The sequence below is a fragment of the Capricornis sumatraensis genome, chromosome 12 (genome assembly GCF_032405125.1).
Source record: "Capricornis sumatraensis isolate serow.1 chromosome 12, serow.2, whole genome shotgun sequence".
Lineage (NCBI taxonomy): Eukaryota > Metazoa > Chordata > Mammalia > Artiodactyla > Bovidae > Capricornis > Capricornis sumatraensis.
The window spans coordinates 53,836,748-53,852,546 of record NC_091080.1 but is presented as its reverse complement, the minus strand read 5'-3'; the positions used below and the strand labels follow the sequence as shown (position 1 = coordinate 53,852,546).

General features: G+C 35.4%; 1 protein-coding gene across 2 annotated transcripts in view; it reads left to right on the top strand.

Moving 5' to 3' along the window:
- The window catches only part of KLHL1 (kelch like family member 1), a 537,560-nt gene that overhangs the window by 252,257 nt on the left and 269,504 nt on the right, over positions 1 to 15,799 (top strand). For both annotated transcript variants that reach the window (XM_068984580.1, XM_068984579.1), the window contains one exon: positions 6,535 to 6,731. In XM_068984580.1, coding sequence (XP_068840681.1) covers positions 6,535 to 6,731 — 197 coding nt within the window. The remainder of the gene's footprint in view (positions 1 to 6,534; positions 6,732 to 15,799) is intronic.

The following is a 15,799-nucleotide window of genomic DNA, read 5'->3' as shown; positions in this document are numbered from 1 at the left end:
TCAGAGTCATGTATCTTCTTTTATGGACTGTCTGCTTAGATCACTTACCCATTTTTTATAAGCATTTTTATATAAGCTTTATATAATAAGATTTTTATTATTATTGAGTTTGAGAGTCCTTTATGTATTCTACACACAAGTACTTTATCAGATATATGATTTTGCAAACATTTTTTCCTAGTTCATGCTTCATCTTTTGTTCCTTTACTGCTGTCACTTAGTGATCTATAACATTTTTTTTTTCTGTAGATTATGACTTTTGACATTTTATCTAAGAAATAATTAAAGTTATAGAGACTTCTATGTTTTCTTAGAGAAGGTTTGTAATTTTAAATTTAGGACTATGGTCCATTTTGAGTAAATTTTATGTATTGTGTAGACTAAAATACAAGTTTTAGTACATGGATATCTGCTTGTACTTATTATTCAAAGACTGTGCTTTTTCAATTGAATTGTTTTTGTGCCTTTGCAAAACTTTATATATGATTGGTTGTATTTTTAGAATCCATTCTCTTCTATTGATCTATTTGTCTATATTTAGACTGATAGCCATACATTTTAATCACCACAGCTGTGTAAAATGTCTTAAGATCTATAGTGTCATTATTTCTACATTTGTTCTTTTTCAAAGAACATTCTTGGTTGTTGCATATACATGTGAACTTTAGAATCAGTTTTGCAATTTCTACAAAATGTCTGCTTGGGTATTGAATATAATCATAATAAAACTATAGATTAACTTGGGGTCAGTTGCAATCCTGATAATGTTGTATCTTCCAGCCTGTGGGCAAAGTATATCTCAAACTTCACCCAACACCTCAACTATTCTAATTAGAAAGCTGTATTGTGATATCCTCAAGACTAACACTCCAGGTTTCATGATTCATGAGAGGATGACTCACAGGACTCAGCATACAAACCAATGGCACTGATTTATCAAAAAGATTCAGAGCATAATGAGGAAAGGGAAATATTGTACAGAGCATAGTATTGGGAAAATCAGGAGCAAGCTTCCAAGGTCAGCATTTCAAATGGAATAGCACAGGGTACACTTAATTTCCTCTGCAAAGAGTTGTGACAAAGTCTGTGAGTTGTTGTCAACAAGGGAGAGTTTTTATTGATGCAGCTTTTGCTTAGTATAGGCCAAAATTCAAGACTCCAAGAAGGAAAGCAGTTGTTAAGCACAAGCCATAATGTTTACACAAATAGTTTAAGCACAGTGAGCCATATATACTACTGAATAGTGGGAACCCTCTTGAAATCTAAGTTTTCAGATACCAATCAAGGGCAAATCTTGCGGGCATGCCTTTTCAATAAGAGCAGTTCAGATTTGCTGTGTTAATTTGTTAATTCTTTCTGCACATATGCTACTGAGAACAATAATCAATTGAAATTAAAGTCACTCTCCTAATGTTCTGAAGTCACAGTAAAAATAGAATCTATAAAGATCATACCATCTGAATGTATCCTTTTTAAACTGATTTCACATGATCAATGTTAAAAAAACAAGCATATTTTTAATAATCTTATTGAAATATTTTAGATATAGTTCCTCCAAAGATATAAAATCATGACAAAATTTTAAATACATATATATGTATGTATAATTGCTGGGCTTATAATCAATTGTAAATAATAAGAGATTTTATTGTACACATTTTATCTTCCTTATATTTTATATATTTATTGATATAAGTGTATCAGTACATATTTAATAAAGCATATGAAATCTACATAAAATATAGGTTTCTACAATTTTTAGAATATTTTTTGAAGTTTACTAATATTTCATAGTATATTTGGACAGGGAGGCCAGTTGTGCTACTATTCATGGGGTTGCAAAGAGTCAGACATGACTGAGCGACTGAACTGAACTGAATATTCCATAAGCTTTAACATATATATGTATAATTACACTAATATAATTAGACTTAAAATCATTTAGACTGGTTGTTTGACATTATTATTGAATGACAATGTTACTGATAAAGTGAAATATAAACACCTCAAAAATTGTATTGCTATTGACAAATGTGTCCTTTGTCAAATTGATCATGATATTCAATGTTCTACTAATTGATAATATCTGAAGTGGGTCCTTGTGCATTTATTAAAATGTTGAAAATTTGTTTATAACTTTTATTATTGATAATGTCCCTCTTTTATACCAAGCAAAAATGTAGGTAGCTAATTTGATTAGCAATTAATATGCAATAAAATGATTTTAATTTCCTTTGAATTTATATCCAAAGGTAAATAGAATTTACCTCTCTCTTTTCTTCATCAAATCCCTTGTTATACTGGGAAGCAGGCTTTAGATTTCTTTGCTTTCATCCTTTCAATGAAACTCATAAATGAAACATAATGCTTTTCATCTATTAAACATGTTAAGTTATGGATGAAATGTCGTGTTTTAAAATGAAATGACCCCTCTACAACATATGACTTATTAATTATAAAGGGAAATATTTCTGTAGAAATTTAAGTTTCTTTAAAATAAAAGTATCTGGCAGACACTATTTTAAACAAGATAACAAATTTAACACCGGCAAGAGTGGAATATACTGCCATTATCACTCACTCTGTATACATGGAATAAAAACATCACTTGTATTGTCTCCCTACCAAAAGGTATTGGCTAAATCTAATCATGGAGGAAAAATATGACTAATCACATCAGGGAATTCTACAAAACATCTTGTCTGAACTCCCCTAATATAAATGTCATGAATGACAAAATTGCTGGAAAACTGTTCCAGATTAAAGAAGACTAAAGAGATGTAGCAACTAAATCATGTATAAGACTTCATTGTGTGTGTGTTCATGTGTGCATGGGCACGCACACACTCAGTCGTGTCTGACTCTTTGCAACCCCCTGGACTGTAACCCATAGGTCCCTCTGTCCATGGGATTTTTCAGGCAAGAATATTGGAGTTGGTTGACATTTTCTACTCCAGGCGATCTTCCCAACCCAGGAACTGAACCTGCATCTCCTGCTTTCCTGCATTGGCAGGATGATTCTTTATCACTGCACCAACTGGGAAGCCCTTGATTAGATGCTGAATAAAATCAGTTCACTTCAGTTCAGTTCATTTCAGTGGCTCAGTCATGTCTGACTCTGCAACCCCATGAGTCGCAGCACGCCAGGCCTCCCTGTCCATCACCAACACCCGGAGTTCACTCAGATTCACGTCCTTTGAGTCAGTGATGCCATCCAGCCATCTCATCCTCTGTCATCCCCTTCTTCCCCTGTCCCCAATCCCTCCCAGCATCAGAGTCTTTTCCAATGAGTCAACTATTCTCATGAGGTGGCCAAAGTACTGGAGTTTCAGCTTTAGCATCATTCCTTCCAAAGAAATCCCAAGGCTGAGCTCCTTCAGAATGGACTGGTTGGATCTCCTTGCAGTCCAAGGGACTCTCAAGAGTCTTCTCCAACACCACAGTTCAAAAGCATCAAATCTTCGGTGCTCAGCTTTCTTCAGAGTCCAACTCTCACATCCATACATGACCACTGGAAAAACCATAGCCTTGACTAGAATGACCTTAGTGTGCAAAGTAATATCTCTGCTTTTCAGTATGCTATCTAGGTTGGTCATAACTTTTCTTTCAAAGAGCAAGCATCTTTTAATTTCATGGCTGCAATCACCATCTGCAGTGATTTTGGAGCCCCAGAAAATAAAGTCTGACACTGTTTCCACTGTTTGCCCATCTATTCCCCATGCAGTGATGGGACCAGATGCCATGATCTTCATTTTCTGAATGTTGAGCTTTAAGCCAACTTTTTCACTCTCCTCTTCCACTTTCACCAAGAGGCTTTTTAGTTCCTCTTCACTTTCTGCCATAAGGGTGGTGTCATCTGCATATCTGAGGTTATTGATATTTCTCCTGGCAATCTTGATTCAAGCTTGTGCTTCTTCCAGACCAGCGTTTCTCATGATGTTCTCTGCATATAAGTTAAATAAGCAGGGTGACAATATACAGCCTTGACATACTCCTTTTCCTATTTGGAACCAGTCTGTTGTTCCATGTCCAGTTCTAACTGTTGCTTCCTGACCTCCTTACAGGTTTATCAAGAGGCGGAAATTTACATTAGGGCAAATACTATTGTTCTTGAGTGTAAAAAATTAAATTCATGAGTGGCTATTTAAAGAATGCTGTTGTTTTTAAAGAGAGACACACTGAAGTATTCAAAAGTGAAATACATATTTATTAGAAGTAGTATAAAGTAATTCATCAACTATAGCATAAACACACAAACATATACATAAATATAGCAAAATATTAACACTTTGTGATTGTGTTTTTCTTAGAGAAGTTAAGGAAAAGGTACTTAAGTGCTTATTGTACTATTATTGTAAAGTATTGAAATTTAAAAAATTCAGGATAAATTTTTTGATGTGGGAAAAAAATAAAGGCATTCTGTTTATGAAGAGTTTCCTTAATAAGTATCCTGTCCTTAAAAGCTGAATTTTTGAAAGTAAACAACTTCTCTAGAATGTAATAAAAATGAATATTGATTATGAAATAAAGATTCATCTAAGGAAAAAAAAAGTTACAGTATCATCACCAAGTTAAAAAATGTATTCCAGCTGGCAAGAATATCTTTCTAAATTTTAATTAGATAGCAACTTAATAATATAAATATTAATCAATTATATTCCCTATGGTTTTACACTTGAGGTTCAATTTAGACACTTGGGACAACTTTCAATTCAAGTATAAGTTTTAATTTATTTCTGGAGTATTATTAGTTTATATATTGCATATTGTTGTTTGAAGCTAATAATTCTGAGTGTGGATTCAGAGCTTAGGCTTCTTGCTTCCCATGTAGCTTCCATCCACTGGGGCTTTTATGTAGGCCTTAGCTAGCCTGTGGGCTTCCCAGGTGGCACAGAAGTAAGGAATCTACTTGCCAAGGCAGGAGATACAAGAAATGTGAGTTAGATTCCTAGACTGGGAAGATCCTTTGAAGCAGGAAATGGCACCCCACTTCAGCATTTTAGCCTGGAAAATTCCATGGACAGAGGAGCCTGGCTGCCTTCAGTTCATGGGGTCACAAAGAGTTGGACACAACTGAGTGACTGAGCACAAAGCACACTTAGCTGGTAGAAAAGAAAGTGTAGGGGTGAGGCACAGTCATATCATAAATGTTGATGTGGTAGCAACACACATCCACTGACATGTGTCATGATGTTAATATGTGACTTGACTCCATGTTCAGGAAAAATTAGTGCAGATATTTCTAGTGAAGGGTAGTCATGTATATCACAAAAGTTAAGATGATATACATCATTTCTGAGACTACATGACCTAGAAAACCTCACCCAATAGCAATAGAAAATCTGAATGGAACTAAACTACTAAAGATGTGCTGAATTGTTACATGAAAGAAAACCTAAGTAGCTGAGACTAGATATTTACACAGATGAAATTTATAAACATTCTAGAAATAGCTCCACTATTTAACAAGTTATACCAGTAGTTAGGAAAAAAAAAAGAAAAGAAAAGAAACACTGAAGAGCTCAATTTTGAGATTAACTGACCAGAAAGAAAGGAAAGTTCCTCCCCTGGTGGCTCAGATGGCAAAGAATCTGCCTGCAATGCACAAGACCCAGGTTTGTTCCCTGGGTTGGGAAGATCCCCTTTAGAAGGGAATGGCTACCCACTTCAGTATTCTTGCCTGGAGAATCCCATGGATAGAGAAGCCTGGCGGGCTACAGTTAATGGGGTCGCAAAGAGTTGGACATGACTTAGTGACTAACACACAACACCGACCATAAAGAAAGAAATATTATAGGAAATTATAGACACAGTGAGTTAAATACGATATTAGCAAACACACAACATGTGCGGTTATAAATATATATACAGATGCTAATTAAAGTCACATAAATATTCCATATTCATATAAACAGTGCATATATTGTCAGAAACTTAGTGCATCTTTGCTCTCCTAAGCTTTTAAAAGTGTGTGTGTTCATGCATGCTAAGATGCCTCAGTTGTGTCCAGCACTTTGTCACTCTATGGACTATAACCCACCAGGCCTCTCTGTCCACAGGATTCTCCAGGAAAGAATGCTAGAGTGGGTTGCCATTTCCTCCTCTGCGGTATCTTCCTGACTCAGGGATTGAACCCTCTTCTCTTGTGTCTCCTGCATTGGCAGGGTGGTTCTTTACCATTAGAGCCACCTGGAAAGACATGTGTTGTAAAATATTTCTCTCTATATATATATCTTTTCTTTTTTTTTTTTTTAATTACTTAATTCACATCCAAAGGAACAACCATAACTCCTGTTCAATAGGATACATGTATTTCAGAGGAAGCTCTGTTCATGTTTGGATTATTTTGAATATCATACAAATTAAGAAATGCAAGATGCTGAAAGCAATTATTGACCTTTCATGAGTTATATTTATGTGGATTATCAATTTAAGTTCAATCATTTCTAGAAGGTTGGCCTAATGTTTTGAATAATAGACTGGTACATATTATTTCATGCTTTAAACAGTTTTGTAATTCTTTTAACATTTTAGGTTGCTTGGAATTAAAAGAAGAAACAATTGAAAACCTTCTTGCAGCAGCTTGCCTTCTTCAGCTTCCTCAAGTAGTGGAAGTGTGCTGCCATTTCCTCATGAAGCTCTTGCATCCATCAAACTGTTTAGGGATCCGAGCATTTGCAGATGCTCAAGGATGCATTGAATTAATGAAGGTGGCCCATAGCTACACGATGGTAAGGAAATGTAATTTTTTAATAATAGCGACATAACTGTATTGTCAGAGGTTAAAATAATTACAGCCATTGCATTCAAAATTAAAACTCAAAATTTATTTTGAATCACTGGCACATTTTTATCATGAGACACAACGTACTGTATAGTATTTAAGAACCTCAAAGTAGAAAAAGACATCACACAATGGTTTTATTATGGCTCCATTTGCATTTTATAGACAATATAGGTATAGATATTGACTGCTTGGGATTTTAAATGGTTCTTAAAATAATTTTTTTCTTAATTTCTCCCAGGATATCTGTCTTTTACATCTCCTTCTACAGTTGCCTTTCCCCAGCTTTTCTTTCTAGTTAACAGCTAGAAGCTTCTGTCACAAAAATTTTTCTTTCACATTTTTCAAACAACCTCTCTACCATGGACTCAGGTTTGTGCATGCTAAGTTGCTTCAGTCATGTCTGACTCTTTGCAACGCTATGGACAGTAGCCCATCAGGCTTCTTTGTCCATGGGGATTCTCCAGGCAATACTGGAGTGTGTTGCCATGCCCTCCTCCAGGAGATCTTCCCGACCTAGGAACTGAACCTGTGACTCTTAAGTCTTCTGTACTGGCAGGCAGGTTCTTTACCACTAGCACCACTTGGAAAGCCCATGGACTGAGGTATATTAACCAAAATTCAGTGTTGAAATCCTATCCCAAATGTGATGGGTGTTTGGAGATGGAAGCTTTGGAGGTGAGGTCATCATAGCAGGCCCCTCAGGATGCCCTTATGAGAAGAGACACTGTAGAATTTGCTTCCCCTCTCTCTTTTTCATGTGAGGACACAGTGAGAAGATAGCCATCTGACAGCTCAGAAGAGAGTCCTTATAGAACCCAGTAACACTATATTTTAATACTAAACTTTTCATCCTTCCAAACAATAAGAAATAAATTCCTGTTGTCTAAGCCACCTAGTCTTCAGTATTTTGTTATGGAAGCCTGAGATATCTAGTACACTTTTTATCATAGCATGTCTGTATGATTTATGGAGAAAAAAAGATAGTGATAGTATATTTTAAAGTATTTATTGGGATAGCGAATATTGGATTTCAGAATCCCTGGGAACTTTTATACTAAAAGGGAAAATATTTAGGTATGTAAATTAAATGATGTTTGTTGTTGTTGTTGTTGTTTTTTAATTTGTCTTTCTGTATCATTTTTCATTAAAGGTGTAAATTGATTATCAGTCAGTAAACAATCCTGTAATACTATAAGCCTATTTTATATTTTTCTCTTTGATTTCTTGCTGTATTTATAGACATATTATATATGTAGATATTTTAACAGAAGGATTAAAATCATTTAAAGTGTACACTTTAAATGGGTGGACTTTATAGTATATTCTTCAAAAGTTATCTTTATTTTAGAATTGAATAATCAGTTAGAACATTTTCATACTGATCATTTTATATCCTAAAAGCAATCATTCTAAAAATGCTTAATAGAGTGCCTAGAATATAGCAAGCACTATATAAAATGTTAACCATTTTTGCTATTATCATTAATATTATTAATGATTTAATTTTTATTACTGGAACAGCCAACTCTAAAGCATATCACTTTCTCTTTGCAAATCAAAGGAGTAATTTATATGAAATAAATCTCATTCAGCTTTATAGTTTCTATTTAGAAACTCTTATTTTGAGATTTAGCACCTTTTAAAGTTACTAATGACAATCAGCCATTTAAATCTCCTTATTGTTATTCTTAGAGAGAATCTCAATATTATTTAATTCTCTTCTTTAATCCTTTAAGCAGATTAGTAAATTAAATAAAATGTAGAAATAAAGAAAGAAGATGCATGCTTTGTACTTTTATTGTCAAATTCTTTTTCTGAAATATTTCGTGACAGGCATAGTATTACTATTCAAATTGTATGAACCATATAATGTAAACAAATACTTCATCTACCAAAACATCAAAACCCAACTGCTCTCATTTAATTATGCACATTTCATTACACTTCGGAGTTCCTGGCTTAGCTAAGCCAAAGAACAATATGCCTCCATATCCAGTGGGATAATGGTCCCTTCTGGTCTGGTTTGAAATTATTAATTTAATAATCAAAATGTTTACCTTGCAGCTGCTTGAACTGATGTAGAATTTATGACACAATAGTATCAATATAGTTTTTAAACACATTAAAAATATTCTTTACAGTAAAATATACATGTAAACAGAAATAGGAACGTCCTGGCTAAGACACTCAACATTCTAAACAACTCTATCTTAACTTATTTTTGAGACTATGGATTGATCATGTGCTGTGTTATGCTTGTTAAAATTAAAATGATTTCAATTTCTGTTGGAAACATGAAGGTCCAGTGTACGCCAGATGCTCATGGGTTACTCTTTTACTGCAAAACATTTTCTGACCAGTTTTCTTCCTAGAGTATTATTTTGTCTCAGTTCTAATGCTTTAAAATGAATGTATCTGATATTATTATTTTTTACCATATATTAGCCTCTGATCCATGTTTAGTTTTGCATATCTCCTCATTTAATCTATTTAACTTATGCTTAAAGAACAAACTTATTATGCTTTTTTTTTTTTTTCCTTCTTCTTCTTCTTCTTAACTCATTCAGTAGCAAAACATCTCAGGGTTTCTACTGAGTAAACTCTGGTACTAAATTAATATATTTATTGGTTTTAAATATACCTTCTTTGCTTATTTTACACATGGCATTCTTGTTTTAATTTTCAATTTTCTTACCAAAATATTTTAGATATGAACTTGATCTTCCAACATTCAGATCTTAATTTGCTGTCTGTATGCCTTTGCTTTTTATATGTTTTGCTGTTCCCTTTGGAAATTTCACTTATTTTAATTCAGCTATTGATTTTGTGTGATTCCCAAATCTATTCAGGGAAAGTGACCTTGCTTGGCAGTGGTTCATGTGTGAAATATTGGAAAATTTTGATTACGAGGTCAATATTAGACAGAAGTGTGAAATAAATTCTGAAACATTAATTTACATTTTGGGTGCATGAATATAAAGATACCAACAAGAAAATTGAAGGAAATAGTTCCTTTTACTCTATTAGAGTTCAAAATGAAAGCTGTTGTTAATTCCTGACATCTCATTTTAAAAACATTAGAAAGCAACAAACAGAAGTAGATGAGAATTATAAGAATAACAAATATTTTATAACCATGAAATATGAAGAAAAATTGAAAAGATTTGGTTCCTTTGGCTGAATAATACCAGGGCATGGAAACAGATATCTTTGTGTACTTGATAGAAAAAGTTTTTGTTTGAAACAGCACCGTTTGTGTTTTCTAATCCTGTTTTTAATTTTAGTGGTATAAACGTAAACTTCTTTCAATTTAAATATCATAGGAAAGAATAGTATTGGAGTTGAAGTGCTTTGTGTGATGATAGATGAAGGGTTTGGAGTCTCCTTCCATCTTCTTATTTTTCTTTCTCTGCTGCTTGTCTATTTCTACTAATCATCAACATCACTTCCTACCAAGATCAGCTCTGCCTTTAGAGGAGACTCCTGGATTTTTAAGAAATTCTCTCCATATGGTTCTGGTTTAGACTATGACAATTAAAAACATTCATGCAAGGTATAGAAAGTGGAAATGAAGGAGAATCCATTATTTCTGCACAGGTAGATGCAGGCAAATATGTGGATGAATGGAAACTTGAAGTAACTTCTAAGTGAGCACTTGAGAGCAATTGGCTTCACTGCTGTAGACTGAGACAGTTGATTGGAGATTTCTGGAGGTTCTTGAGTTCAGTGCATTTGTGGAGTACTTCTCAGAACAGTTCATATTGAACAGAGGTAGAGATCATTAGCAGAAAGTTCTCTGACCTTCATTTCCACAGCTCTTTCAACAGCTATTTAGGTCCCCAATTCCCTATCCAAAATCTATTTTACATAGAAAACATGGTTTGTTTTTTTAATTCAACAATGTCTTGAACACATACCCCCAAATAGCAGATTTAAACTCCACATTTTTATAGAAGTAATTCTCCCCACCTAACTTCTGAATAACTGCCTGGGCATTTTTCCTAAAAAAATAAATTGAATTAATTTTACCACTTCTCCATATGTCCATGACTTCCTTTCACTTGTTCTTTACTCATGATAGTTCTTTTATCTGGAATCCCTGGTATCTAATTCTAAATAACCACTCTCACTTCACAGTTTAAGTTCACCCATGCCTAAGAAATATTTTAAAATTTTTCATGGCATTCTCTGTCTTATTTAAATTCTTACTGTTCCTTTTGTTAGCACTATATGGTGTCACCATACATTTTCTTATGCAGTTAATTATCCCTTATGGCTTTATGACTGACTTCACAACTGCATTCCAACTTCTTTGTGACAGAGAAAAGGTCTTTCCACTGAGATTTGTTTTTCCCAACAAATGTCCATTGAGATTTGTATGTACCTGCATGTGTAATATATTAACTAATTCCTATAGTTCCCATTTGATTTAAGTCATGAATGTTGGCTTAAATCTCAACATTCAGAAAACGAAGATCATGGCATCTGGTCCCATCACTCCATGGGAAATAGATGGAGAAACAGTGGAAACAGTGTCAGACATTATTTTGGGGGGGCTCCAAAATCACTGCAGATGGTGACTGCAGCCATGAAATTAAAAGACGTTTACTTCATGGAAGAAAAGTTATGACCAACCTAGATAGTGTATTCAAAAGCAGAGACATTACTTTGCCGACTAAGGTCTGTCTAGTCAAGGCTATGGTTTTTACTGTGGCCATGTATGGATGTGAGAGTTGGACTGTGAAAAAGGCTGAGCACCAAAGAATTGATGCTTTTGAACTGTGGTGTTGGAGAAGACTCTTGAGAGTCCCTTGGACTGCAAGGAAATCCATCCAGTCCATTCTGAAGGAGATCAACCCTGAGATTTCTTTGGAAGGAATGATGCTAAAGCTGAAACTCCAGTACTCTGGCCACCTCATGCAAAGAGTTGACTCATTGGAAAAGACTCTGATGCTGGGAGGGATTGGGGGCAGGAGGAGAAGGGGACGACTGAGGATGAGATGGCTGGATGGTATCACGGACTCAATGGACGTGAGTCTGAGTGAACTCTGGGAGATAGTGATGAACAGGGATGCCTGGTGTGCTGCGATTCATGGGGTCACAAAGAGTCGGACACAACTGAGTGACTGAACTGAACTGAACTGAACTGATAGTTCCCATGGATATTTAGAGTTACTATTCTCAGAACTCCCAAATTCAGTTATTCAACAAGACTATCCATGTTTTTCCTCTAACTTCTAATGATATATCCTATTGTTATTTTCTTGTTCACACAATTCCAGCCACATTGTTCTTCTTGCTATTTTTTGACTACAGCAAGCGAACTATCACCAGATGAACTTTGTGTTGTTCTTTTTTATTCTGCTGGAAATGCTCTTCTACCAAATATTTATATCCTTTCTCTGTCTTATTCAGCATTCTGCTCAAATGTCACTTAGACAGAAATCTCTTCTCTGAATATTCTATTAAAAGTGGCATTTCTTTCAAAACTCTCTCTTTCCTTAAACTGTTTTCTATCCTTTAGAGTACTTTTGGCACCCCCCTCTAGTACTCTTGCTTGGAAAATCCCAAGGACGGAGGAGCCTGGTAGGCTGCAGTCCATGAAGTCGCTAAGAGTAGGACACAACTGAGCGACTTCACTTTCACTTTTCAGTTTCATGCATTGGAGAAGGAAATTGCAACCCACTCCAGTGTTCTTGCCTGGAGAATCCCAGGAACAGGGGAGCCTGGTGGGCTGCCATCTATGGAGTCGCACAGAGTCGGACATGACTGAAGTGACTTAGCAGCAGCAGCAGCAGCAGCAGCATTCTAGTTTTATATCATTAATTTTTTTGTTAAGGGTTGTTGTTGTTCACTTCCACCATAATATGGTATCTCCGAGATAGCATCTGTTTAACTTCCTATAGCTTGGAAACCTAGATAGATGTCTCTTCATAGCATTCCTTGTTGAAAGGGGAAGTTACTGTTGACTATTTTGTACCAGGAGCTGTAGAAAGACACAATGTTGACCAAAATAAGCATATGTTGCCCTTGTTATTCAGTCACTAGATTGTATCCAACTCTTTGTAACCCCATGGACTGTAGTGCTCCAGGCTCCCCTGTCCTTCACTATCTTCTGGGGTTTTCTCAAATTCATATCCATTGAGTTAGTGATGCTAACTATCTCATCCTCTGCTGCCCCCTTTTCATTTTGCCTTCAATATTTCCTAACATCAGGGTCTTTTCCAATGAAATTGTAGGATGATATAGGAGATCAAAACAGGAAAAGTTTTGGCAGTGCAAAATTTTGCACGATTAAGGAGACTTTGTTAAAGATTTGTGATGTTATATTAAAACAAGGATATAACATTGAACATTTCTGAGCAAGTAAGAGCCAAGATTTAATTTTAAGACTAATCTTCGGATTGGCCTGAGGAGAAGGCAAGAAGAAGACCAAGAATAAGGCTAGTACTTCATAAGAGTATATTATATATAAAAACATGTATATTTACATATACTGGATGAGTGAGAAAGAAAAAGAGAAACTCAGGTAGCTCCTGACATTTTGCTTGATGGCAATGCTTATCTCTACTGGTGCTGGTGGTGCACAAGTTAAATACATAGTATATATCAGACTTTTTTTTTTTTTTCCTATGTTTCCCTTTACTTGCTTGGCTGCATATTAAAAAGCAGAGATATTACTTTGCCAAAAAAGGTCTGTAGAGTCAAAGTTATGATTTTTCCAGTAGTCATGTATGGATGTGAGAATTGGACCATAAAGAAGGCTGAGAGCTGAAGAATTGATGCTTTTGAACTATGGTTCTAGAGAAGACTCTTGAGAGTCCCTTTGACTGCAAGGATATCGAGTCAGTCCTAAAGGAAATCAATTCTGAATATTCATTGGAACGACTGATGATGAAGCTGAAACTCCAATATTTTGGCCACCTGATGTGAAGAGATGACTCAGAAAAGACCTTCAATGCTGGGAAAGATTGAAGGAAGGAAGAGAATGGGATGACAGAGGATGAATTGGTTGGATGGCATCACCACCTCAATGGACATGAATTTGAGCAAGCTCTGGGAGATGGTGAAGGCCAGGGGGAAGCCTGGTGTACTGCAGTCCACGATATCACAAAGAGTCAGACATTACTAAGCAATTGAACAAAAATGATATATTAAGCATTGCTCTACATGTTAAACAAACTTTTAAAATTTAATCTTTTCACAACTCCTGCAAAGCATGTGTTATATTCATTCTAAAATGAAATTAAAAGATGCTTACTCCTTGGAAAGAAATTTATGAACAACCTAGATAGCATATTAAAAAGCAGAGACATTACTTTGCCAACAAAGGTCCGTCTACTAAAGGCTACAGTTTTCCCATTGGTCATGTATGGATGTGAGAGTTTAATTATAAAGAAAGCTGAGCACCGAAGAATTGATGGTTTTGAACTGTGGTGCTCGAGAAGACTCTTGAGAGTCCCTTGGACTGCAAGGAGATCCAACCAGTCCATCCTAAAGGAGATCAGTCCTGGGTGTTCATTGGAAGGACTGATGTTAAAGCTGAAACTTCAATACTTTGGCTCCCTGATGTGAAGAGCTGACCCATTGGAAAAGACCCTGATGCTAGAAAAGATTGAGGGCAGGAGGAGAAAGGGATGACAGAGGATAAGATGATTGGATGGGATCACCAACTTGATGGACATGAGTTTGAGTAACCTCCGGGAGTTGTTGATGGACAGAGAGGCCTGGCATGCTGTGGTTCATGGCATTGCAAAGAGTAGGACACGACTGAGCAACTTAACTGAACTAAACTGAAGGTTTAGGGAGGCTAAATAACCTACTCACGAATAGTGAAACATGCTAGAATGGAGATTTAAATATGACAGTGTCTTACTACAAACTTAAAGATCTATTTAATGTGCTAATTAATTTACATATTACCAGAATATCAAGTTGGATTCCTGATATCCAGAACATTACAAGGCATAGATTAGTTGAGACAAATGGGCACTATAAACCTGCAGCATGGATGAGATCAAAGAATTCCGTGAAGATTTTGCTCCTCAGTTTTATCATTTCCCTATTCGCTTCACCCTTACTTTCTACCCAGTGCTACCAGCATGCCTTGAAAGATTCCACAATGTTTACTCTAGAAGCAGGAGCAGTTTCAGTAAGACTAATTGGAGGCTGCTATGATCAGTCAGTAGCTTCAAAAACCAGGTGTTTCACAGATGGAGCATGAAGCCTTCCAAACTCAGTATAAGAACAGCAGCCCTTTCAAAGGCCAGAACCCAAAAGCTCCTGTACATAGTTCACGTGTCCTTTAGAGCTGTAAAAGTAATGCCAGAGAATATAAACTTTATTGATGTGGTTTCTGTTTATGGTTTTGAAATATCTGACATTTCTCATGATTTCTAGTCAGCAGCATCTTTTTTTTTTTTTAATCTTTACGAAAAGTCCAACAAATAAACATAAACTAGAATTTGCTTTTAGAGAGCAAATGGAATTTAAATGTCTTTGTTTCCCTACATTGTCAAAATAAAGTTCACTTCATCCATATTCTCCTCAGGACTCCTATGTGATGTATTAGTATTTGCTGTGAACTTTTTTTTTGTCTGTTTTTCATTCATTGCTTTGTGTTAGTCCCTTTGAATATCTCATTTACAAACATGGTGTGAATAATGAGTTTAAATCAGTATGCAAATATCAACCTGAAACTTAGCCAAATTTGATTTTCAGAATTTCTTTGTAAATTGAAGTGAAGGTGTTGAGTGAGTGAATAAGTTGCTTGAAGGACAACCACCACCTACATTTAATCCTCACAAACAGTGAGAAGCATGCAGAGGGCTCTATAGAAAGGAACCTCCTCTCATCTTGTTTTTGTTTATGCTTTCCTTTACTTGCTTTGTCCCTAAATTAGACTGACAACTCTTCACAGGCAGTTTTAATTTGAGTTATTGATCACAGTCATTGGTAAAATTCTAGTCTATTGCCTACAACTGGAAGTTGATTTGAGTGGAAGAATTTTTA